General features: G+C 31.7%; 2 protein-coding genes across 2 annotated transcripts; one reads left to right on the top strand and one right to left on the bottom strand.

Annotated features, from left to right (window-relative positions):
• Positions 1-105: 105 nt before the first annotated feature.
• Positions 106-14,922, bottom strand: LOC132718864 (probable dimethyladenosine transferase). Its single transcript, XM_060702602.1, has 12 exons — positions 14,745-14,922; positions 12,418-12,491; positions 11,022-11,108; positions 10,619-10,680; positions 9,689-9,782; positions 4,445-4,494; positions 3,780-3,903; positions 3,450-3,542; positions 2,690-2,754; positions 1,795-1,858; positions 1,313-1,419; positions 106-994 (listed from the first exon to the last, which is right to left on the bottom strand). Exons 1-12 carry the CDS (start codon positions 14,800-14,802, stop codon positions 952-954), a joined length of 921 nt encoding a protein of 306 aa, XP_060558585.1. The 5' UTR covers positions 14,803-14,922; the 3' UTR covers positions 106-951.
• Positions 14,923-14,944: 22 nt separating this feature from the next.
• LOC132718865 (small integral membrane protein 7-like) lies at positions 14,945-24,861 on the top strand. The gene is made up of 5 exons (XM_060702604.1): positions 14,945-15,111; positions 18,386-18,427; positions 20,357-20,406; positions 20,834-20,924; positions 21,589-24,861. The coding sequence occupies exons 1-5, from the start codon at positions 15,086-15,088 to the stop codon at positions 21,602-21,604; spliced, it is 225 nt and encodes a 74-aa protein (XP_060558587.1). The 5' UTR covers positions 14,945-15,085; the 3' UTR covers positions 21,605-24,861.
• Positions 24,862-25,495: the final 634 nt, after the last annotated feature.

Here is a 25,495-nt window from a genome sequence, read left to right as displayed (position 1 = left end):
ATGCCACCGCATCGCAGATGCTGCGGTGGCATAAAAAGTACAAGTGTTTATCTCCTGTTATGGTACATAACAAACATGTTTTGGATTGAAAAATAATGCATAAAGTGCTTTTTTGTTGTAACTTTAGTAATAGTTCCAATCATCATTTCTAAATGCCTAGGAAGAAAATTCTGTTGTTGTTTTTTTTATTTATTTATCGTACACTGATTATAAACATGTTGATTTCATTGTTATGGTGCCTCTGTTTAAATGATAGATAATAATGTAAAGCCGATAATAGATCACCCCTTTCCCTTTAATAAGTTATTCATCATAAATAATCAATTTAAAAATAACACACTCAATCTCACTATTATTCATATTAAATGTCAATAGGATTGCATATTTACTTCAGTTGAAATATCACCTGGAAGAAATTTACCAGACAAAATCTTGTTGCAATAAAACAGAACAAAAGTAAAACATTCACCAACAATCATAAATAATTTTGCACTAATATTAAATTTAAACATATCATCATATCAGAAAAGAAATATCAGCATTTTTGTTACTTGAGCCCTTTGACACATTATAAACTAGCATTTACTTAGAATGACTTATTTAATTTTAAACAATCCATGCTGGATTATTCTTCTCAACACACAACTTAATGTCTATACGATGTAACAATACCTTAACTTCATATGAATATATATAGTATAGTCTCTGACAAGGGTGTGATTGCTTGAATTGTTCAATGATTTAACAATATCTAGCTATGCCCTGGTGCCTAAATAATGTACAACTCAAGCATGTCTCAAGGAGAGTTTGATCCCACTTTGATGCATGTCACATCTAACTTGACGATTCTGAGAGTTAAGGAATACCATGACGTGATAAATGTGACTTTTTCCCCTTCATGCATAGCAGAGTTACTCCCCTTTTGAAGTAAAATAACCATTTGCATTTTCATCATGAAAAGTGGAAGCCCTCAGAGTTGAAACAGTTTAAGAGTCTGGAAACAAAACAAGAACATGTTTTTATTTTTGACACAAAAGAAATGATAATATTTATATATACAGATAATTATGCTTCATTCATTTTGACTATCTAAGGTTTCTATGACATTTCAATGACTGGACAATTGATTTATTGTTTTCTCTCTTTTTTTCAAGTGAATTTGCAGACAAAAATATCAAATACATTGTACCTGATAACAATAGTTCACAGATTAATGTTTTAAATGGCCATAAAATATTAAAACCTCTGAATTGGTTTTAATGTTACAGAAACTTAAATTTTATGGTTAATTCCTACTTTATTATCAACATACCCTAAAAAGTCATCTATATCCATAGTTCTAGCTCGTTTTAATTCATATCCACTTTTTTCTAGCATATCTGTTATTTTGGCTTTGACATCAAAATCTGGCGGTACAGGCTAAAAAAATGCACAACAAAAACAAATGAAAGTTTCACAGTAAAACGTATTTATGACAAAATTTGTTTATTTGTTTTAAATGGGATGACCTAAGATGCACATAAATTGTATCTGAAAATAATGACATTAAAAACGCCTTTTCCAATTGGAAACTGTCAATTCAATAATTGGTTGTTTGTCAGTTTTATTAGATTGATGGCCATGTTGTTCAAACCCTGTCAGGGGCAAGGCGTTGTGTCCTTGAGCAAGAAACTTTACATTCTTTGCTTAGTACTGGTTGGTTACAGGAATGCATTTGTTTTACAATATGCGTATAGCTTTTTACACATGCAAACTAAGATAAATTGTGTATAAACCAAACATTCATATACTTACAATACTTTTCAATGAACAGTGAACTTTGTAATTTTTCTCTAGCAGTTCTAACACCTTTGTAAACCTGCAATTAAATAAACAAACCATTTACATGTAGTGTTCAACTTCAAATGCTAAAAGGTTAGTATACACAAACTAATCTGTCTAAAATAATCAATTCAGATTGTTGACATTTCTTTAAAGGGACTCCACTGAGGTTTTTTGACATGATGGGACTGGAAATATTTTTTCCAGATAAATGTACCATTTGATGTAGGTTTAGACCACTAATCTTTGTGCAAAATTTCAGATCATTCGCGCACTTTTTCCAGAATAATTATTCAAATTGTAAAAAAATGACCCAAAATGAAAAGCGTTTAAACTGGTAAGGTAACTGGTTTTTAAGGCATGGCAGCAGAGCTAAGTGATTTACACTTCTTTCTTAATATACAAAGTCTCACAACACATGATGCAAATCTTCTTCAATTATTTTTGTGCTGACAAAAAGAATTCAAGAAAACAGATATGCTGTAATTATTTCCTCAACATCTCATCTCTTCTGCAAAACAGAATGACTATGCAAGACTAAGCGTTTAAACGCTTTTCACTCAAATCAGGCTAAGGAAAGCATAAAAATACTATTTTCAATTAATTTCAAAATATATTTCTAAACTATATTTGCATATATTTCTGTTTGAAGTGCCTCAGCTTATTTATGTAAGAAATTCAAATGTTATGTTTTTAGGCTTTTTTAACATCAGTGGAGTCCCTTTAATATCTATATAAAGCAAGGAAAGGTAACTGGTTTTTAAGGCATGGCAGCAGAGCTAAGTGATTTAAGCATCAGACTAGTAATCTAGGGATTCCCACTGCGAGGTTAAAATAATGTTCACAAACTCATCACATTGATCATTACCTAAATGAAGCACCAATGGTTTTATTCTTTCTTGAAAAACATATCCTGACAAGACCATCCCATTCCTACAAAACAAATTAAAATAAAACATGTATTATACAAAACTTTTTTTTTTCAAATAAGTGTTTAAAATAAAGATTTACACTTCTTTCTTAATATACAAAGTCTCACAACACATGATGCAAATCTTCTTCAATTATTTTTGTGCTGACAAAAAGAATTCAAGAAAACAGATATGCTGTAATTATTTCCTCAACATCTCATCTCTTCTGCAAAACAGAATGACTATGCAAAAAAATGAAGTTTTCCATAGAAATTAAGCATAAAAAAAATTGGTTGAATAAGATGAATAGTAACTATTATCCATTTTCATTTCTATCATTTTGGACTAATATTGATAAATATGAGGACTAATATTGAAACTTTTGAGGACCAATATTGAAACTTATGAGGACCAATATTGAAACTTATGAGGACCAATATTGAAATTTATGAGGACCAATATTGAAACTTATGAGGACTAATATTGAAACTTATGAGGGACTTATATTGAAACTTATGACGACTAATATTGAAACTTATGACGACTAATATTGAAATTTATGAGGACTAATATTGAAATTTATGAGGACTAATATTGAAATTTATGAGGACTAATATTCAAACTTATGAGGACTAATATTGTAATTTAAGAAAAATGAACCAGTTCTATTTTCAAAATATTTTTAAGAAATTCCACAAAATGATAACCATATCTTACCTGAAAGTTGATAGGAGGTGGTGGATTTCTAGGTTCTATTCTAACAACACTAGATTCTACTTTAGGAGGTGGCCTAAAGTTATTCTTTCCAACCTGTCAAAGTACATTTGTAAATTACTTTATTCTATACATTCAGGTATTTTACAAACGATCTTGGAATATGCACCAAAACTTGTTATCCTGTAGGTAGTTGTCAATAAACTTATTACAGATATCTCAACAGTGGAGAACAAAGACATAATCACATAATAACATAAGCTAAGACTTTCTTACAACTAAGACTTTGTCTAGTAAACAAATAATAACCCCCAAAGATATAACTAAACATACCTTCATTAAATGATCCACTCTTGCCAGGAGTTGTGTGTTGACAGACAATCTACAGTAAAGTTTATCCCCTGGTTTTGCTACAAGTCTCTGGGCAAACTCTCTTTGAAACATCAGAACTGCACATCTACAGTGGAGTGAAAAAAAATACTGTCAACAATATCATAGAAGGGTTTCAAGACATAACAACATTAACAAACTAAACAAAGCTGTGTTTTATACACTTTGCAAGTATAGGAATATCCCTTATGCTTTTATGTTCAATATTCCTGGGCGCATGTGTAGAATCAACAATCTTCATTAGGTTACCCTTTGAGTTTCCTTGCTGAAAAGAAACCAGCGTCCCTGCTACAAGTTTTCAAAGATAACCACTTTAACAAATCAGTCAAAAAAGGTCCAACTTTTACAATTTCCTGTATATTGTTTAGTAATTACAACGCTCAAACATTCTGATGCTGTTCAGTACATGACAGAAACAGGTCAATATTAAATGATTATTACTTATTTAAACATAATAATACACTAAATAGTGTTTGATGTGTTGCTCATTTATTAATTCATATACATCTGAAAATGCAAGATAAGGCCTATTACTCTCACTCCAACAACTATACATAAATTACATATAAAAGAAGGAAAATTAATGCTAAAATTAATGGAGGACTTACCTAAAGAAAGGTCTGTGGAGAAGTAATTTAAATACAAAAGGAGAAGATATCTGAAATAATAAAATATATATTGATACACATACTTGTTAAATGTATACAAATGACAACAAAAAACTAAGATGTATTTTAAAAGTCTTGTTGAGTAAGCATAAAAGCAGTACAGAACATATTTGAAACTAGCATAATCAATGATCAATTCTTCAGAATTGAACACTAAATGCACTGTAACTTTCTGTTTTGATTCGCAACATATATATATAATCTATTTATTTTTTTGTAATACATATTTATTTTTTATCATTTTTTTTTTTGAAAGAGTAAAGTACTTTTAAGAATATGACTATGAACTTTGTCCACTATTTTATTGATAAGACATTTTAAGCAATTTCAAGCATTTTGCGAGCAATTGTAATTTTGACTTTCAATTACAGGGGTAGGATATGTTTTTTCAGGAGTGTACAACAACACAATGTCATATGAAAAATTTAAAATTCAACTTGTCTACCATGCTTTGTGTACGTATTTTTTTCATTGAAAAGAATCCAAGAAAAGTGCAGACTAGGTTTGACTAAGTCTGTCATTGAGAGACAATGTGAAAATGTAACAACCCTCATGTCCCACAGCACCAGCTTAAGCGACATTCAATCTTCAACACTAAATATACATGAAGGGATTAATGATCTCAAAGAGAAGCAAGTCCTAAGTGCTACTTACATTCAAAACATTAACTTATTTACATGTAAGTAAAATAATACTATAGTCTGTCCCATCAAATTTGAACATTCCATTTTTTATTTAATATAATAGTAAAATCATTTAAATTAATGTCATGTTAACCCTGACGTCAATATCTCTAGGCATGTTTTTCATTTTTTTCATAAAGTCACGAATGTTGTCAAAATGCTAAAATTATATTTTTTCCCGTTGACTTACGTTGTAACCTGACGTGACGTCCATTTCAAAATGGCGGCGCCCATATAGACGTCATTTAGGGTTCGTCTCACAATTAGCGTGAAATATACCCGGTAATTATAAAAAAATATTATCCTTATTCACTTACTGGTCAATAGCTAAAGGTTATCATTAAAATGAAAAATGACAACAAAGTTGGAGTCCAAAAGGCAATTTTACTAGCAAACCATTATTTAAAATAATCAAAATCATTTGAAGTGAAAATATCAGTAAGGTTTATAAATTCTAACCCAAAAGATTTAATTAGTTACCATGATATAATGTCGTATTTCATATTTTTTTAAGAAAGTGATTTGATTATAGCTTTTCAATCAAGTGCGTATCTTGAATACCGCAACGCGTCGTAGGGGAGCGGGAATACCAGCTAGAAGACTATAACAAGAGCACCGCTAGGCGGAGCATTATATGCCCGAAAGTGTTTTTTTTTTAGTAAGGCTGAATCATTTGTAAGACATGGGAATTCGCTGTTCATCCTATAAAATTTTACAGCTGTAGGTTGATTAATACTTATAGTTATTAATAATGACCTATACCTTTGACCTTGTGACCCCAAAATCAAAAGGGGTCTTCTACCTTATATGGACAATCATCCTAAGAAGTTTGAATATTGTGGGCCAATTGGAACTTTATTTATGCTCTAGAAACTGTTTTCAGTATTCAGGTAAAAGTGACTTTGACCCTTGACCTTGTGACCCCAAAATCAATAGGGGTCTTCTACCCATATGGACAATCATCCTATGAAGTTTGAATATTGTGGGCCAAATGGAACTTACATTATGCTCCGGAAATTGTTTTTGGTTTTAAGGTAAATGTGACCTTGACCTTTGACCTAGTGACCCCAAAATAAATAGGGGTCTTTTGCCTAATATGGACAATCATCCTATGAAGTTTGAATATTGTGGGCCAAATGGAACTTAAGTTATGCTCCAGAAACTGTTTTCAGTTTTAAGGATATAGTGACCTTGATCCTTGACCTTTTGACCAAAAAAATCAATAGGGGTCTTCTACCCAATATGGACAATCATCCTATGAAGTTTGAACACTGTGGGTCAAATGGAACTTAAGTTATGCTCCGGGAAACTGTTTCCAGTATCAAGGTTATAGTGACCTTGACCTTTGACCTTGTGACCTCAAAATCAATAGGGGTCTTCTAGCAAATATGGACAATCATCCTATGAAGTTTGAACATTGTGGGTCAATTGGAACTTAAGTTATGCTCTAGAAACTGTTTTCAGTATCAAGGTAATAGTGACCTTGACCTTTGACCTTGTGACCCCAAAATCAATAGGGGTCCTTCTACCCAATATGGACAATCATCCTATGAAGTTTTGAACATTGTGGGTCGAATGAAACTTAAGTTATGTTCCCCGAAACTGTTTTCACTTTTAAGGTCATATAGCGACCTTGACCTTTGACCTAGTGACCCCAAAATCAATAGGGGTCTTCTACCTAATATGGACAATTATCCTATGAAGTTTGAACATTGTGGATCAATTGGAACTTAAGTTATGCTCCGGAAGCTGTTTTCAGTTTTAAGGTCATAGTGACCTTGACCTTTGACCCCAAAATCAATAGGGGTCTTCTACCTAATATGGACAATCATCCTATGAAGTTTGAACATTGTGGGTCAAATGGAACTTAAGTTATGCTCCGGAAACCAAATTGCTAACGGACGGACGGACGGACGGACGTACGGACGGACGGACAGACAGACGGACGCCAGGGGGTATAACATAATATGCCCTTTCGGGCATATAAAAATGGTTCTTCGCTAATCAATGTTTAATTTAAATAATTCTGTAGTTGTCTGAATTCTGTCCATTAGTGTGCATCACGTCTATTCAAAAATTAATAAATTGACCACGTTCGATGGGATACAAAAATATGTTACCCTTCTTATTTCGAGTGCGATGTTCGTGCGCTAAAACTTTCCGTAGGTTTCAACTTTCACAAGAAAACGCCAACAAATACAACATTATCATGCAAATCTGACAAAAAAATATTAAGAAAACTGATTCACAATACGTTCAGCATTGGTTTGCTTGTTACCACAGTGTCTACTTTAACTAACTCCGTCGCTAACGGGAGAACACAGACTCGCGTTCGGGGAAAATGTAAATTATAAGAATATAATATCATGCTTTCTAGTTTAAGCAATCAAACGTAGGCCTATTCACTTTAAGCTCGTAAATACATGTTTAACTTTCCGTCTCGCAATTCAACAAAATGTCCAGAAATACCGGCAGTGATTTGATATTATTAAGAGAAAGTTTGAATTGGAGTGTTCAATAAGCGACAATAAGTGTTTTTTTTGTAGACACAAAATGTTACATGTATATGTTAGTCTTCATCTGTGCTGTTATACAGAAATTAGAAACTTCGACAGGAGCTATAGCGACAGGAGAATGTTTTCTAATTTCTATAGAACAGCTAAAGATGAACACTAACATATTTAGTGTCAAGCTTTATTTGGCCCTTGATTACGTCACTACGCGGTACTATGAAGCACTATGAAAAATAGAAGGCGACTATGAACGGATTTCAATATAGTATCGACTTTTTTTCTTCTATGAAAATTAACACACATAATTTTTAAGAAATACAGCGTTTTCATTGGATGACAAATAAAGCTGGACACTAAATAATTATTTTGTTTATATGAAGGGTAGATCGAGTCAAAGAGAAACATCGAGTGACGTTCTCAATAATTTTAGCCTTCCTAAAATTTGAAAATATTCAGTGTTTTACAAAAACAATAGATCTAAAATCTAGCATATTTTTCGCAGGAGAAAAATACCACGTATTGTATATTTTGTAGCTAAAAGAGTAAGATTTACAGAAGTCTTGAATAACGATAAATATGTAGGGAAACTATTTCTGAGAAATATAAAAAATGTTCAAAAACATAAAATCAAAACGAATTTTATATGTAGTTAATGAAAGAAGTATTGTACTGTTGAAGATTCATGTCATTTTAAGTGTGTTTAAAATTATTTTTAAATGTTAGAAATCTATCAAAAGTTTTATATTATTAATATATGAATTGAACATGGAATTTGCAAAATCTGGGTTTACAAAAATTATTTTAAATGCCATCAAGACAAATTTATCTCAACGCTTAAAATTATCTGTTTGAGGTTACATATGCCTAACCGCCCTCTGTCAATGCCGCAACTGTAATCATCCATAAAAAGCGCGAGGCATTTTTGTTACGTCATATATTTCGTCAATTGTTGTTGACGTAATAAAGTTTTTTTTCGTCAGGAATCCATAAGCATTGTGATGTAGACAACTAAAATTTATGGGCCGTTCTTGAATTATGGATTTGGAACATGATGAATTATGATGTGTTTCATTTACATATTTCATTTGCTAACCCAGATAACTCCACAAATTGAAGAATGTTTTAATAATGAGACGGATTATCAGTTTAAAAAATCTGGATCATCAAAAGTGTAGGAGTCATGACTCATGTCATTAAGGATTTTTGAAGTCAAAAAGTGGGATCTACGGAACTGGATAGAAAATGGCAATGAAGGAATCTTCATATGCGAATTTGTCGTGACAAACCGTCGTTTATAAAGTTCATCGGATTCTATTAAGCTTAAAAGTAAGTGCAATTTCTAGATCTACTCCATGTGACTCGGTGTTCTTGTTGCTTATTTTTCATTTTTTAAAGTTTTCCATCATGCATTGCAACTAAACTGTTACATCTTGTAGATCCAGCTTTGTAAAATAATCATGAAACGACCCCGAGAACCTCATGTATATATTAGAAACATGACACGTGCTTTCTCCCGTTCATCTTCAAATGAAGAGTACTTCGGCAATGGCTACGGAAAATAAACAAAAGAGATTTTCCATAGAGAAATCAAAATTTGCTTTCACAAGAAAAGTAGACACTTTAGAGTAAAATCCTGAAAAATCTCGAGGGTGACTTTTTTTGAGTTTACAAAAATGTTTTACTTTTTATTCAAAGTCGTTTTGCTAATTCATACCAGGCAAAAGTTCATTTCCATTTTTAATGGGACAGACTATAGTATCAAATAATTGAAAATATCAAAGAGAAGGGGTGGCATACTGGTTAAGGTGTCTGCCTCTCAACCCAGGAATCATTGGTTCAAGCCCTAATCTGGTCACAACAATGTTTCTTCATATGACACCAGAACTGGTTGGTGGTTCCATGAAAAGGACTCGAAAGTGATCAATATAAGTTGCAAGAGATTGTTTCGCATCAAGCTTAAATAAACATGTTTAAACCAGAATGTCTACCTGGTATGGAAGATTCGCCACACATACATCAAAGAATGGTAGATCTGTTTTTAGCACATCACCAACTAGAACATGTAACTTGGTCTGATATGGCCTGTAACAAATATACATAACTTATTTCAGAAACATGAGATGTAGATTATATGTAAATTATATTTTTCATGAAAATTAACAAATTAAATATTGCAATTTTATAATAACAACAAATAATTTTATTAAAGCTAGAATATCTCTCAAACACAAACAAAAAATATGGAAAAATACAATATTATTCTTTTTGTAAGCAAACACAATGTAAATTCAAAGGTTGGAATTTAACTGTAATTATTACAAACAATTATATATCATCATATAAATCACAACAGAATATAAAAACTTGCTTTAACATAGTCTGTTAGTGCTAGAAATTTCAGAGTAACTGTAAGCTATTGAAAGTCTTCAGATTACTGAATCAATTCTTTTTTGTATTATGTTTTCTATGCCACATCAAAGTTCTTTTCTGTGGTTGTGTTTTACATCTCACCAACACATTTAAGGTCATATGGCAACTTTTCAGCTTTTTTGGTGAAGGAAAACCTCAGGTGCCCTTCCATGCATTATTTCAAGCACAAATGGACATCTGGGAGAACCACTGACATTAAATAAGTTGCATGTAGCTGGTAACAATTAGCTTCCCTGACTAGACTGGAACCCACAGCAGTGAGGGACAACTGGTTTGATATCGACAACCTTAACCATTCTGCCACGGACCCCCGGAAACTTTAATTCAAATGGTGCTACACTGGTGGAGGAAAACCTCAGTTCCCCTCCGTGCATTATTTCAGGCAAAATCCAATTTCAAATACCGAGCAACAGTCACATACACATTGGTTACCATGTTTGAAGTTAATTTACATGCAAAATCATAACAAATGCCAAATTTCAACTTACGTTCCCATCACTCTCTTCTGTAACTCAGCAACCAATCTGGGATCAATTTCACATGCATTTACCTAAAAAAATAATCTTTAGCGTAAAACATTCCTTTTCTCTAAAATGATCTATTGACTGGGCTCATCTAAATAACTTTGTAAGAATGAAAAAAAGTAAAACATCACATGATCTTAAAATACCCTTAGTTAAAATTTACATCAATGTTTTCATCCCCTTTATTGAATTACTACATGTATGAGTATAAGAAATTGAATTATAATTTATAATACTCAGCTGGAAACTACTCCTTAAAACAGATGTTTACAAAAGACAGCTCTTCCTTCACTGACCTGTATCATCTTAGGTCTATCAATAATTAAGAAATAAATTACATTACAATGATAAATAAAACAGATTTTACCTTTTTAACTTTTTCAAGAAGTTTCATGGTCATGTTTCCAGTACCAGGTCCAACCTCAAGAACCACATCAGTAGGACGTAATGCTGCCTGAAAAATACATTAAAACTTGAATAATTACATATTAATTAAATATGCAACAGATCAGAACTTCGGAAGCAGATGACATTTAATGCTTATTTTCTATATTCCTTGCACCCATCTCTTGCTACACATATTCAAAAAAAAAAAAATCATTTATTATCCCTTAGTTTGTTTATCTGCACTGTGTTTTGTTTTTTTCTTTTTTTTTATCTCTACTTTGGGAATGGTGCCGTTACCAGACTGATTCGGAAAAAATTGTGTAATTTTGGGAATTTTTACTATGCATTTTTCAGCTACAAATCATCCTGAATAAAGACAGCTAACGGGCTTCCACTGTCCAGGTATTGAGTGGTGATTTATATGAATATGTTGGATTTAAATGATTCCAGAGAAATCTCATGGCCTTGTGGGAATTCTGACCAGCCATTTTGGGAATTTAAACATTGGAAATTGGGAATTTTAATGTCTATTTTCTATTGGGAACAGTGCCTTTTTAGGTTAGTAGTTATATAAAGGAAAAAAACACTGTCTGCAGATACAAGAACTTAACCCTCCTCCCAGTTGTGAGTTTTGAATTACATATTTCAATATCAAATATACAAATTTGAACAACAAATGTACCAACACAATAGGGCTTGTTCAGACTGCAAGGATGTGCAGTCTGGCCTGGCTCTATAAAGGCAAGTTTCTATAATGGTTATTTAATAAATTATCTTCTTCAATTTATATAGAGCTGGGTGTTTTTTTAAACTTGAATTTTTGCCTTGAAATATAACAAAAAGTTCAATTTTAACAGAATACACATTAGTTTACTTTTTAGATATAAATGGAATTTTAATAAGGAAGGAAACATATAGCATATCTATCATTCGATTTTGGTTTTTACTTATATTCATGTTACGGTTTAAAAATGTTTACTAATTAGGGAAGAAGATGTGTAAGCGGCCGGATAGCTTAGTTGGTAGAGCTGCGGAACCGTATCCCAAAGGTCCCAGGTTTAAGTCCCGGTCAGGCTGAACATTTTTCTCAACCTGTGACATTTGGCGCCCAATGTGGGGCCGTGACTAAATATAGCTCAAAGTTTAATTCACATTGCTCTGTAACTCTGTAAAATTCAAGAACAAATTTCAATATAGCAGGGGAGTATGTCACGGTTCAAAACTGTTCACTAATTAGGGAAGAAGATGTGTAAGCGCCATAGCTCAGTCAGTAGAGCTGCGGAATGGTATTCCAAAGGTCCCGGGTTCAAGTCCCGGTCAGGCTGCACATTTTTCTCACCCTGTAACATTCACAAATAATAATAAATGCAGTTTACCTTCTCTACCATGCTATTCACCACAAGAGGATTCTTCAAAATATGCTGACCAAAGTCTTTGTTAAAGTTGATACCTGTAAAACAATCATATAATTATACCACAGACCTATTACCCAAAAGGATGTAAAAATGCTTGCTTAGTCAATGGGCTCAGTCAGTGAACCTAAATGACTCTTAAGACATGCAAGTAGATTCTGTTATATCATCTTAATGATAGCCAATGGTCAGTTTAAATATCACCAGAACGCCATTGAATATAGTATTACATTAGTTTTATTCTAACTATGAAAGCATATGTTTACATGTTTGAAGTCCTCCAGATTAATACGCTGATGTTTATATATATGCCTCAAGTCAAAATTCTTTCTAAATATGCGACATTGATATTAAAAAATAATTTTAACAAATTAAAGATATATATATATCTATATAGTATATATTCTAATTCACATTCGGATTTCCTCACAAGTGAGTATCTGAGTCTTGTTGTTCATTACATAATGACAGTCTTAGTGTATTTACATGACAATTATGCCAGTTGTAGCCTCTATGCATCACTTTACCTGTTTAAATGTGTTGTGTTTGACAACTTGACTTTATCCAGCGAGATCATCCCAAGATCAGCAATCTCTTGTTACTAAACCCCCTCAAGGTCTGACACCAAATAATCATTTTCCCGGATGAGAGTATAAAATTTTTGTCACGGTTCATAAATGTTCACTATTAAGCCTTAGAGGGGAGAAGATGTGGTAGGCGGGCGCATAATCTCAGTAAGTAGAGCCATGGTACAGTATTTGGAGGGTCCTGGATTTGAGTCCGGGCCGGGCTGCACATTTTTCTCACAATGTGACATTTGGCACCCAATGTTGGGCCATGATTGCAGGTAGCTCAGAGTTTAATTTACATAGATCTGTGAAATTCGAGGACGAATCTAAATATAGCTGGGGAGTATGACAAGGGTCAGAACCGTTCACTATTCAAGGGAGAAGATTAGTCCAATAGATTAGACGTTACAGGCTTGTTATAGTTTTATGTTGGTCAAGCCTGACGTCTAATAGTTATTGGTCAAAAACGCGTAGCATTTTGAAAAATTAAAAAAATGTCTGTTGACTTGCCTTTTTAGCTTTATTCAAAAGCTTATCTTCTGTTCTTTCAATTGCATGGTCTATCATTAACAAAAAGTTTCAAACAATGTACTTATTAATTAAAAATAAAATATGAATATCAATCTATTTCGCTCATCGGCCATACTGGTTTGATAAAGCGTTTTACAGATTGATTCCAATTTTTTGAACGGAAAAATATTTTCGACCACACTGACGGTGCATGGGCAATTATTTCGTTGAAAAAATATTCCGTTAGAAACTTCTGGAGTCATTTAAACGCTTGCATTGAATTAGCCAATCAGATTTCGCGCACTGTATGGCGGCCATTTGTATATCTGCTGTACATGGAATTTAATTAAATGAGAGGATTTAATCATGACTTTTCGGGTGTGACAGTTCAATTATTTTGTTGAAAGGTATTTAATTTTTAGTTTTGTTCATAAATAGTTCAAAATTTATGTAAATACACGCTGTTTTAATTGTTAAAATGCATTAGATCTAAATCGATGTCTAATGTCAATTTTTTTGCTACACGATTTTGCAAAGATCTGTTAAGACCTAACGTAACATGGAAAATGAAAAATGTAAAATATCAGATTAATGAATGATAAATATGAAATAGGTTACGTATAGGTCTTATAATTAGGACTAGGGAGAAGATGTGCAAGTGGCTGGATAGCTCAGTCGAATTATGGTGGTTTCGTAGAACTACCGGTTCGGCAATCTTAATTTATGAAGAGGTGCGAAAGTGTTTTTGTCGACCTTATGTTATATAGTAATTAAAAGCAAAGTAGACGTTTTAAGGAGAGTTTTTTCAGGTTGTACTTTTATATATATATATATTTATATTTCTATGATGTTGTTTGTTCACTGAGATATAAATTAAGTTCGCCGAAACCATTACCTGTTTTATTATATAAGATCAGTTCGCCGAACTGGTAGTTCGACGAAACCACTCTCACCCGCTCAGTCTGTAATTAAATTTAAGCTGTGTTACGGTATTCTGAGGGTCCCGGCTTCGAGTCCTGGTCAGGCTGCAAGTTTTGACAATTTGTTTCTTATAACTTTATCAAGACTATTTTTAACGAATTAAACGTTGGTGAGCATACCAATATCTAGTATTCCAGTAGTCTGACTCGGAGTATCATGAACTGATATTGATAAATTATATTCCATTCTGTTTGTTGACACAATAAATTATATTAGGAGATAGATAAATACCTTGTTTCTGAACTTCTGTATGCTGTCTGGACTTCTTTCTTACTCGTTCTTTCGGCATTTTTATGGTTAAAGATTAAATTTTCAATAAAATAATAGCTTTCACGTGTTCAATGTTTCACAACAAATTTTCAGTTTTGGACGCTTGTTTTTCAACTTAAAATCATTACTGCAAGCGCTTAAATGACAACTATAGTCATCGGGACGCTTTGATGTAAAATTACGAGCCTTCATTGACTCAGATGATAAATTCCACATCGAAAGAAATGAAATTATCAAAATATTGTCTTGTTTAAGAATGTAAAGATAATTTCATCTGAGGATAATAAATCAACTTTTTAAAAATGTTTTCCGACTTAATTTTGTTTGGGTAAGATCATTACTACTTTCCAAAGAAAAGAAATAACATGGTGTTGTCATGTAAATTCGCGATACAAAAATTGTCAAAATTGTATAGTTTATCGCCAGACGGTCCTAATACTCCTATACAGCTTAAATGCACTGATTTTCAGAGTAAATTTATTTGTTATATGAAAAAGGCAAAGCCTCAAAGGGAGCTCGATTTTCTTTTACCGTAAAATAGTTTAAAATAATCATTCATTTTTATTTTACATTTTCCGTTTTAAAATTGTCATTCGATATTTTATACAATGCTTCCCTTTATTCTGGTTCACCCTTTCTATTATGGTTCCTATATAAGTGTGCAGGATACCAGTCTACGCTTCCGTTTTCAATCAGAGTACATCGGTTTTTATCGTTATCTTGTAATTTGAAAAGTTGCGATGTGTCCAATACACTGATAAACACTTTCAGAACTAGCAGACGACAGGCTATTCTTATCAGTAGTAATTTCGAGTAAAGATGACGAGTTGCGTATCTCACTGTATAAATCGTATGTAAAATGGCCTGACATATGGTAGGTTTAACAGTTAATTTAAATACTTTGGAGTCAAAAGATGTGTTGAAGTTTATACTGTGATGAAGCTAAGATCCAAAGCTTTTTATTCAAATTATTGGTGTAATACATTTTAAAATCAGACATTTAATCACAACAAACTAGCAGTTTAAAAACGGCTTATTTTGTATTGTTTTAGCATAAGCGATATCGATTTTACTCGAAGATAAGGGAAGCAACTCGTATTTCTCACTGGATATACCTCGGTTATTTACGTAGATCATATTGAAAGTGTTTATGGGTGTATTCGGTACTTCGGACAAAAGTTTTCAAAACCATCACTTAGCAGGTACTCGCGTTACCGTAAAGCTCGCTTTGCGAGCAGGCCCTTCGGGCCAGCTCGTCGGGCTCGTTATTACAGTAACTGTTATTATATAAAAAAGACTGGCTCCAAGACATATTTCTCAGAAATTTGAGTGGCATCCATGCAAATCAACAAAAACAGTAAATCTATAAAATTAAATACATTACGCCTACCCAAGTGTAAATGGTAAGTGCATAGGTAAAAGTCAGTTTTGCCATAATTGTGTTCAATTTGATAATTTACTATGCTAAAATGATAAATAATGATAAATAATCCACATGACACAGAATTTCTATAAATACAGTTTATTGGAAATAATTATTACTAATTTAACTCTAATTGACAGTGAAAATATTAGCATAATGTCACTTTAATATGAAAGTGTTTTGAGATAATTTTCTTCTTGGCAAAGCAGCTTCATATCGCAAATGATCACCATAGCTGGTCGGCAAGTAAATCATGTGAGACCAAGTATAGATTAATTTTGAGCTGTTCATGAACAAAACTAAGAAAAGAAAAAAATGAAATTGTCTCATTGGAAATATCATGCTAAAATCCTTTTATTTAATTAAATTCCCTTTCCACCAGTTATACAATTGACAGTGGGCTAAATATGATCAGCTAATCAAATGCAAGTGTTTATATATACGAGTCGAAAATTTTAAACAAAATATCTTTTAACCAAATATTTGCTCCTGCAATGTCAAAAACTAACTTCTGTGATTACTTTTAACGTAGGAACTCTGGAACAGGATCAGATGAGTACCTAAAATATTTATCTATGGATCATGTTTTCATATTCCTTTTTTCAGTTAGGCAAAATCAGTTGGACCATATTACTAAAGTGTCTGTATTCTCAATGTTAACAAAAAAAAACAGTTGAAAACACTAATACGCCCATTACAATGCCGCCTATACATGTCAACACATGTAAACAATAAACCTTGAACATTATATCTGGAAGATACCTGATAGTTGACAAAAATAACGGGAACAAAATTCTGAAAAAATAGTAATCAATTGTAGCCGAAGGGGAAAAACTCATGCCGAACGTTGCGGCATATGGTGGATGTCACTCCTTGTCTATTTTTACAATACCGTTAAATTTTACCAGTTTTAAAAGAGACAGATTGGGTTCAATTGATAATATATTTTTTAGGCCATATATTCGGATAATACTAAAAGATATTTAGATGTAGCAGAAACATTTTTAAAAACCATTACACAATCGAAAATATCTGCAGCAATCTGCGGTCCCGTTATTGAATTCCTGTGACTTTTAATAAGGTAAATATGGCCAGTCCCGTCTAATTGGGTCTCTCTAGATAGGCAAATATAAGAGACTGACTATAAATACTGTAAAATTTAATTGTTACTGAAACAATTGAGATGACTGCTTTAGAACTGGAAAAGACAGATGAAAAAATATGTGTAACTGTTTGCCAGTCTCCAATATTCCCAGGTCTAGAGAGAGGAGACAATAATTTAGAGGGGTAATACATACATGTATGCAAAGGTTATGAATAAAGATGGTGGATTGAATAGTTGATAACCATTGAGAGAGAAATTTAAGCCTGTCATCAGTTCTTATTGAAAAATGAAATATACGGAATTTGTTTAAAAAAAACAACAGATATAATATCAAGTATTTAAGTTGGATGGTTCTACCTCACTTTGCTAGTTTTTGCTCCAAACAACTTCTAATTTGACATTGTCCAAGTACAGAAATGCAGTTTGTGTTTTGACTTGGAAAAAGACATCAGTTCATCCATCTAAAAATAAATCTTGCAGAGTTCTCAGTGACGCTGCTGATGCATGATCCAGCGTTGTGGTTGGCATGTTAATTGTTGCCAGACGCATAGATTTCAAAGCTGGGATTTTGGGTATGCAAAATTTTGCCCAATGAATATTGTCTTATAGCTTGAAATAAAGGGGTGTGTGGAGTGACAAGTCTAAATTAAATTATAATCTAATACAAATAGATTCATGGAAGTGGCTTACCATAAAGGCTCGTACAGGGATAGCTATTGGCAATGAAGGCAGAAATTCCAGCATTTTTCCACTTTTTGCTATTTTTAGAGATCGAAGAGAAAAAAAATCTGGAAACAAAGTGATCCCTCTGAAGCATTAATCACAACAAAAATTACATGAAAATTGCAGACTCGGTTAGATTGAGTCTGTACATGCGGGATAATGAATAAGTGCTACATCCCTCACGCCCCTAGCACCAGCTTGAGTGGTACTCAATTCTCAACACTTGATAGTGCTGGCATCAATGATCCCGAACGACCAGAAAAATATAACAACACTGAAGTCAATTTCACCAACATGTAATATGACTAAAGGTTTTCTTGTCAAATTCAGTTATTTCTTGTTTATTTTCAGGACGTTATTGGTGAATGCCTGTGCTGTTGTCAACTTTAAGCTGTAAGTTTTCACTTTATACAAATGTTCCTTAATTTTGAAAATATATACATAGTACAGTACAACTTTGATTTGTCAAAAATGAAGGAACTTGCATAAAATCTTTGACACATGGGGATGTTGATTTATGTATTGATCTCAATTTAACGAAAAGAATTTGAGCTGTATAATTATTCTACTTGAAATAACAAAGATTTGTCAAAATGTGAAGGTGTGAAATAAAGAGGTCATTTGACATTGTTGAGAATAATACTGAAGCTATTGGTCACATAAACATCTAAAAAAAACCTATGAAAGACTCATCTAGCATCTCAGTGCGAAAGCTGTGAACTCATCCAATAGAAGTTTTTAAATTCAGTATTGTACTCAACAATGTGTAATCACCTCATATTATTTAACTTCTTGTGAAAATTACATGTTGTAATAAAACATCATTTAAAAGGAGATGTTTCAATGTCGGCGTCTGCGTTGGTTAAAGTTTTTTGTAAAGTCAAATATCTCAATTATTACTTGAGATATTCAATTGAAACTTACAATACTTATTTATAGTAACAAGGTACATCAGATTGACAAGTTGGATAACTCTGCCTACAATATTGACAGAATTATGCCCCTTTTTAACTTAGAAATTTTGGTTAAAGTTTTTTGTAAAGTCAAATATCTCAATTATTGCTTGAGATATTCAATTGAAACTTACAATACTTATTTATAGTAACAAGGTATATCAGATTGACAAGTTGGATAACTCTGCCTACAATATTGACAGAATTATGCCCCTTTTTAACTTAGAAATTTTGGTTAAAGTTTTTTGTAAAGTCAAATATCTCAATTATTGCTTGAGATATTCAATTGAAACTTACAATACTTATTTATAGTAACAATGTACATCAGATTGACAAGTTGGATAACTCTGCCTACCATATTGACAGAATTATGCCCCTTTGGAACTTAGAAATTTTGGTTAAAGTTTTTTTGTAAAGTCAAATATCTCAATTATTGCTTGAGATAATCAATTGAAATTTAAAATACTTATTTATAGTAACAATGTACATCAGTTTGCAAAATTGCATAACTGTCTGCAATATTTGCAGAATTATTTGCCCCTTTGAAACTTAGAAATTTTGGTTAAAGGTTAACGGTCTTCAAAGATATTAACTTGAAACTTTACACATGCACTTAGGGTCATAATTGGAGGGTCATAATTGTATGGCACTGACCAAGTTCCATAACTCTATCTTGCATTAAGGCTGATTCATATCCCCTTTTCTACTTAGTCTCTTGGTTAATGTTTACATATCTCAATAACTATTAAAGATATTTATGTAAAACTTCACATATGCATTTAGGGTCATAATTGTAGGTCACTGACAAAGATCCATAATTCTATCTTGCATTTAGGCTGATTTTTCTCCCCTTTTTCAACTTAGAAATTCATGGTAAAGTTTTGCTTGTAAGCTGTTATCTCAATAACTACTGTAGGGTTTGTGCCTTTTTTGGGACAATTTTATGCATTCATAATAATAAAGTAGTGATTTACTTGATAAAACATCTTAATATCAAGCCTTTGTACCTTTTCTGTCAAATTTATGTATTCATAGGTAATTAGTATTATTATACTCAATAAAAACCTTGTGACATTACCTTCCGAATAGTCAAGCCAATTCTGTATAATTAGACTCTCTCTAAGGCCTATAACATGAATTTATAAAAAAAAATTAGCCCTTTTGTTAACTTAAAAAATTTAACAATATCAAGGCTCTTTTACTATCAAGCACTTAGAATAGTCGAGCATGCTGTCCTACAGACAGCTCTTGTTATATAATAGAATTTGACACCACTGATTTGAAATAGATGTAGAAGAACATAATAGATAATAAATTGTTCTAGCATGTAATAGTTCATTTAAGCTTTGCATGAATTGTTTATTTATAGGAAAAAGAAACAAACAGAAGCCTTTGATGCAGTGTTAGAACCTGGTGTTGGTAAGTACAATAAATAGTTTATTTAATATCTTTTGATTATCAAATACATGTACATTTTGTGTTTTGTGTCTCTTTTGCATATAATTTTGTTTTGTCTTTTGCATATCAAATGTCTTTTGTGTATTAAATGTCCATAAGGTTTTACATAGGTGAATTAATTGTCTTTTTATTCAGTGCCAATATTTTTTTTTTTTATATTATTGATGTTTTTTTATTGTAACATGTAACTCAAATGATGGTCATCTGAAGTTATCCAAGTCCAATTGTGCATTTTTGAGTTATGTCCCTTTTAAAACTTTAAAAGGAAATTATCTTAATTAAATGCTACTCATACACTGTTATAAGCAAAGCAATTGCAGTGTTATCTAGTATTTTAACCTGACTAACTTTGCACATATATAACTATATATGTTTTCTTTTTATGCAGGTGACAAGATAAGGGAGTTTCTACTCAGTTTGCGGTATTTTAGAGTCTTCATAGGCCTGTGGAATGTCTTCATCATGTTTTGCATGCTAGTGTAAGTTGTTTAAAGCAAACTTAGACAAATTTGTTTTGTTTATATCACACACACATTGTAAAGGTCACTATTTTAAGGTCATTTGTTGCCTTTCCAGCTCCACTGAATAAGGAAAACCTCAGTTACCCCTTTTTGTGAATTATTTCAACACAAGCGGGCACTTGAGTAGAACCACCTTTCTTCTGTAAGCTAGCTAAATAGCATCCTCACATGAAAAAATCCAAAGTCCCCTATGTGATTTGAATTCACATGGGCCTGGAGCCCACAATATTATGTAACAAATGCATTTTAGGTACATACATTTTAAAGTACATTTATTCATGCATGACAACTGTAAGAGTTTTGTTTGGTATGACAATGGGAATTAATTTAGAACATTCATGATTTAAAGATTTTGAAAATTAGGCAGTGAACATTTATTTTATTACACATGTATTAAGTTCCCAGTCTAAATAAACTTATTAAATAATTGATCAAGATCTATGAAATAGCCAAAATATGTTTTAAGATATTATGTGTTCAAGAAATTTATGATTCAGTTAATACATGTAATATAAAAAAAATATAATAAAATAAAAATGTGGCAGTAGAAATTATCTCTTTAACAAATAATTCAGTTTTGTTCATTAATAAATTAACATAAATTATTTCTTTCTTATTTCAGATTCTTTAGTCATTGATAATCATGTCTTCAGTCATTGACATTGGAAGATGAGTGTTGGGGAATTTCATCATTTTGCCATTAGACCATGGATGAGGAGAAACATTATAAACATTAATTTATTTTTGTACTAATTTATTTATTGCTCACAGAATCTGATTTTGGATTATAGAATCATGGGAAATAAATTAGATTTCTGGTTGTTAAAGTCAAGGTTTTATTTTAACTCTTAAACTGTTTATTATGATCATGAAATGCATTTGCCTGGCATGAATTAAATGTCTTACTGTTAATTTCAGGTATTAAATTTTGAAAATTTTATTACCTAAAATTAACCAGACAAATTACAAATAGTTTTGTCTGGAGTTTAAATATACTAGTACTATTATGTTGGCAGATTGAATTTCCTATTGGTAAAATGGGCAAGTCAGTATTATCACTACATGTAGTATACAGAGTGTGACATTGTGATCATTAATCTTTAACCTGCTAGCAGCAACTGATTCAACTCATAGAACCAGTGCAAAGATCAGCCGGCACATCCATGGCATTCTGATAATGGTGGTCCTGTTCTTTATTGAGTCTGTACTTATTTTTAAATTCTCTTCAAATATGATAAATGGTTTTGTCTAGATTGAAAGATGAGCAAGCCCAGTTAAGATATTTAGTGTTGTAAGGGTTAATTGTAAAAACAGATTCTTATGTGATTCTTTATTATTTTAAAATTGAAGCATTGGCTCCGCTCGTAAAACATGTAAAAGTTTTAGCTTTGCTATTCAAAGGATAATGTGGCTATCCCACTCATTTACATACCATCATCAGTGAAAATCATGTTAAAATTTTGCTTTCAACTTCATACATCTCAAGCTGTTTGCTTAAAACTTCACATGTTTGTTTAGGGTCTGTCAAGCTATTTGCTTAACACTTCACACGTTTATTTAGGGTCATACATATAGCTGTAGGGTACTGTCCTGAACTCTTTAGTGAAGTCATTCTAGAAAAATTCTTGGTTAAGGTTATGCATGCAAGATCATTCTCCACAAGGACTCAAAGTATTCTTTTGAAAGGTCATGTATAATTCTGTATAGGATTTTGTTTGAATTATTCTGAAATTAGAAAATTTGTACATTATTAAATTTTAGACTATTATTTAACTATCAATCATAAAATAGTGACATTATGCTCATTCTTTCACTGTCAAGTTGAGTTAAATAAGTACTATATTTAAAAACATTGGCTGTTTTAATGGTGATTGAGTAATAATTGATCATGCAAAATGTGTATGATGCACTCTAAAAAGACTGCCCCACTATTTTAAAGAATTGAGCATTATCAATACACTCTGCACAATATTTAAAGAAAATTTCAATTGGTCATGTGGATTATTCATGTTTTTCATAGTTAAATAGATTATGCCTGAACATCAAGTTATATTTAATTTTATCTGTTCACTGACCATCTACATTAGGATGGGCATACATGTATTGTCATATTTTTTTTTAAGAAAATTGTTAGACTGGCAACTATTGTTCCCAAATATTATTGTAGCTTTTTGTTGCTAATGTTAAGTTATTTATACGTTAGTTGTGATATTTTCTCCAGCTTAGTGATATATTTTTGTATACATATATGTTTTGTTGTGCTGTGAATACGCCATTGTTTTCTGGTAAAACTTGCCAGAAATAGCATGCCAAAATAGGAATTTCTTTTTAGAATATAGATAATCATGAATTTTCAGTAAGAGTATACTTTTAATGTATCATAAGTATTACTTTAGAAAAGAAAAAAAAACTAGTGAAAAAAAGAATTATTTTTCATTTAAGTAAAGAAATGATCATTTGCTTTCTTTATTTAATACTTTATGAGTCTAATGAGAAATTGAATCAATTTTTGTATTAATAAATAATTGAAAGATTGATGTGATTTCAATGCAGTTCATTGATAAAATATGCTTAAATGACTCAGTTGTTTAAACACTTGACTCATCTACCACCTCCTATCTGCCAGATAAAATAACCAGCATGGGTAAAACTAACAGAAACATCAATCTGACATAGGCTGTATCAAAGGTGTAACTGTATAAAATTTTATAAATTAGAACGATTAAAAACACATGTTGTTTACTTCATTGACACCTTAGCAGGAGATTTAAAATACTTTATAGAACCTTGGAAAGATGAAATCAATAATACTGCAGTTATATTTTTGTAAGAAGAAAATTATAGTTTGAATGTAAATTATGCATAATATAGTTTTCAGCAAAATTGATAAAAGCTGTTTACTTAATCTATAAGGTTATTTACTGAAGGTGATTTAAATTTTAGAAATCTTTGTATTAGACATGTTAGATACATGGTATTGATATAGAAAATAAAAGAGTTGTTTATGTTCATTGCAAAGACCTTGGAAAGTTTTTTTCTTCTCATTTTACCATTTTAAATCATTATTATCATTTGTAAATTTGTAAAATATTGGGTTTGTATATTTTAGTTAAAATTTAGCACACATTTACAATGTATGTAAAGAGATCAATTGTATTTGCAATTGAAAAGGTATGAAACATGACCATGAAAGAGTATTTTGTTTTGACACAAATTGTCACCTCTGAATTTTTGTTGAAATAACATATTTAAATAATTATGTAAGCAAGCTTGTGAAAATTTCAAGATTTTGTTCAGTCATCTTGCATAAGATGGAACAAAAATAATGAGAATATGATTTTATTGTGAAAAAGACAGTGACAAATATATGTACAAGTAATTAACACAGACAAAAGTTTGTACTATGGTGACAGAATACTGGAAAAGACATAAAATGAGGGGCTTTAAAAGACTTGGTCAATACAAGCCAAAAAGTAGTTTCTGCGCCCGTCCCCCCCCCCCATATCTCCCTACCTTCTTTTAAACTGCAGACCCTAGCCTTGTTTGTGATTTGTGTTTTGTTTGTTTTTTTGTGCACAATAATTATATATATTGTATAAAAGTGATAAACCTGTCAACCACCATTTTCAGGGGGTCTGAGGTCAGAAACAGATTTTTATGGGTTTTATCTTTATTTTGGTACACCTGGTCCAGACAAGTCATACTTAAACCCTCTTGATGTATATGTTTATGAACATGTTTAATTGTTTATACATAAGAAAGGAATTTTTGGAATGGAATGTATGTAATCTCAATTGTAAATATGATGGATGTTTGTTTTAAGTATACATTGCATATATAAAGAAAACTTGGAAGGAAAAATAAAGATGATTTTACAAATAAAGAATAAATTTCATTTCTTTGTTACTGTTTTTGTTTTATAACCACATTGATGACGAAATTTGAACCTTAATTCATACTCTGGGCTTTCAACGTTTAAATATGTGGCTCTTCTTTCTAGAGTTTCCGGCATACATGTAGCAAGAATAAATAACAACTAACGTTATTATATATATATATATATATATATATATATATATATATATATATATATATATATATATATATATATATATATATATATATATATATATATATATATATATATATATATACATCTCTACTGATTCGGTACGTGGGTCACTTGTGGAGAAAATGATAATTCCTGGAAAACTAGTATGGTCGCCGAGAAATGACCAAAAATGTATTAAATATCAGCCAGAGGTAGAAAACAAAAAATCGAGTAAAATGTACATATACATGTATAATTGAGCATGTTTAGCCTAGTCAACATTTTTGACGTGCCAAAGTTAGATTCTGAGATATTTAAGTTCTAGGTCAGAATTTGGCTTCTAGAGGGGAGATATTGCCAATATACAAAACGCGTAGTACTTTGAACTAGTTTTAGCCGGAATGTCTTGCGCTGTCACGTACCAAGAAGTTGGTGGTGTTGGTAGATTACCCTCCGGGTCACGCAGGAAAGCCATGTT

The sequence above is a fragment of the Ruditapes philippinarum genome, unplaced genomic scaffold, assembly GCF_026571515.1.
Source record: "Ruditapes philippinarum isolate M1 unplaced genomic scaffold, ASM2657151v2 ctg1271_1_1_1_1, whole genome shotgun sequence".
Taxonomy (NCBI): Eukaryota; Metazoa; Mollusca; class Bivalvia; order Venerida; family Veneridae; genus Ruditapes; species Ruditapes philippinarum.
This window is presented reverse-complemented; position numbering and strand designations above follow the sequence as displayed.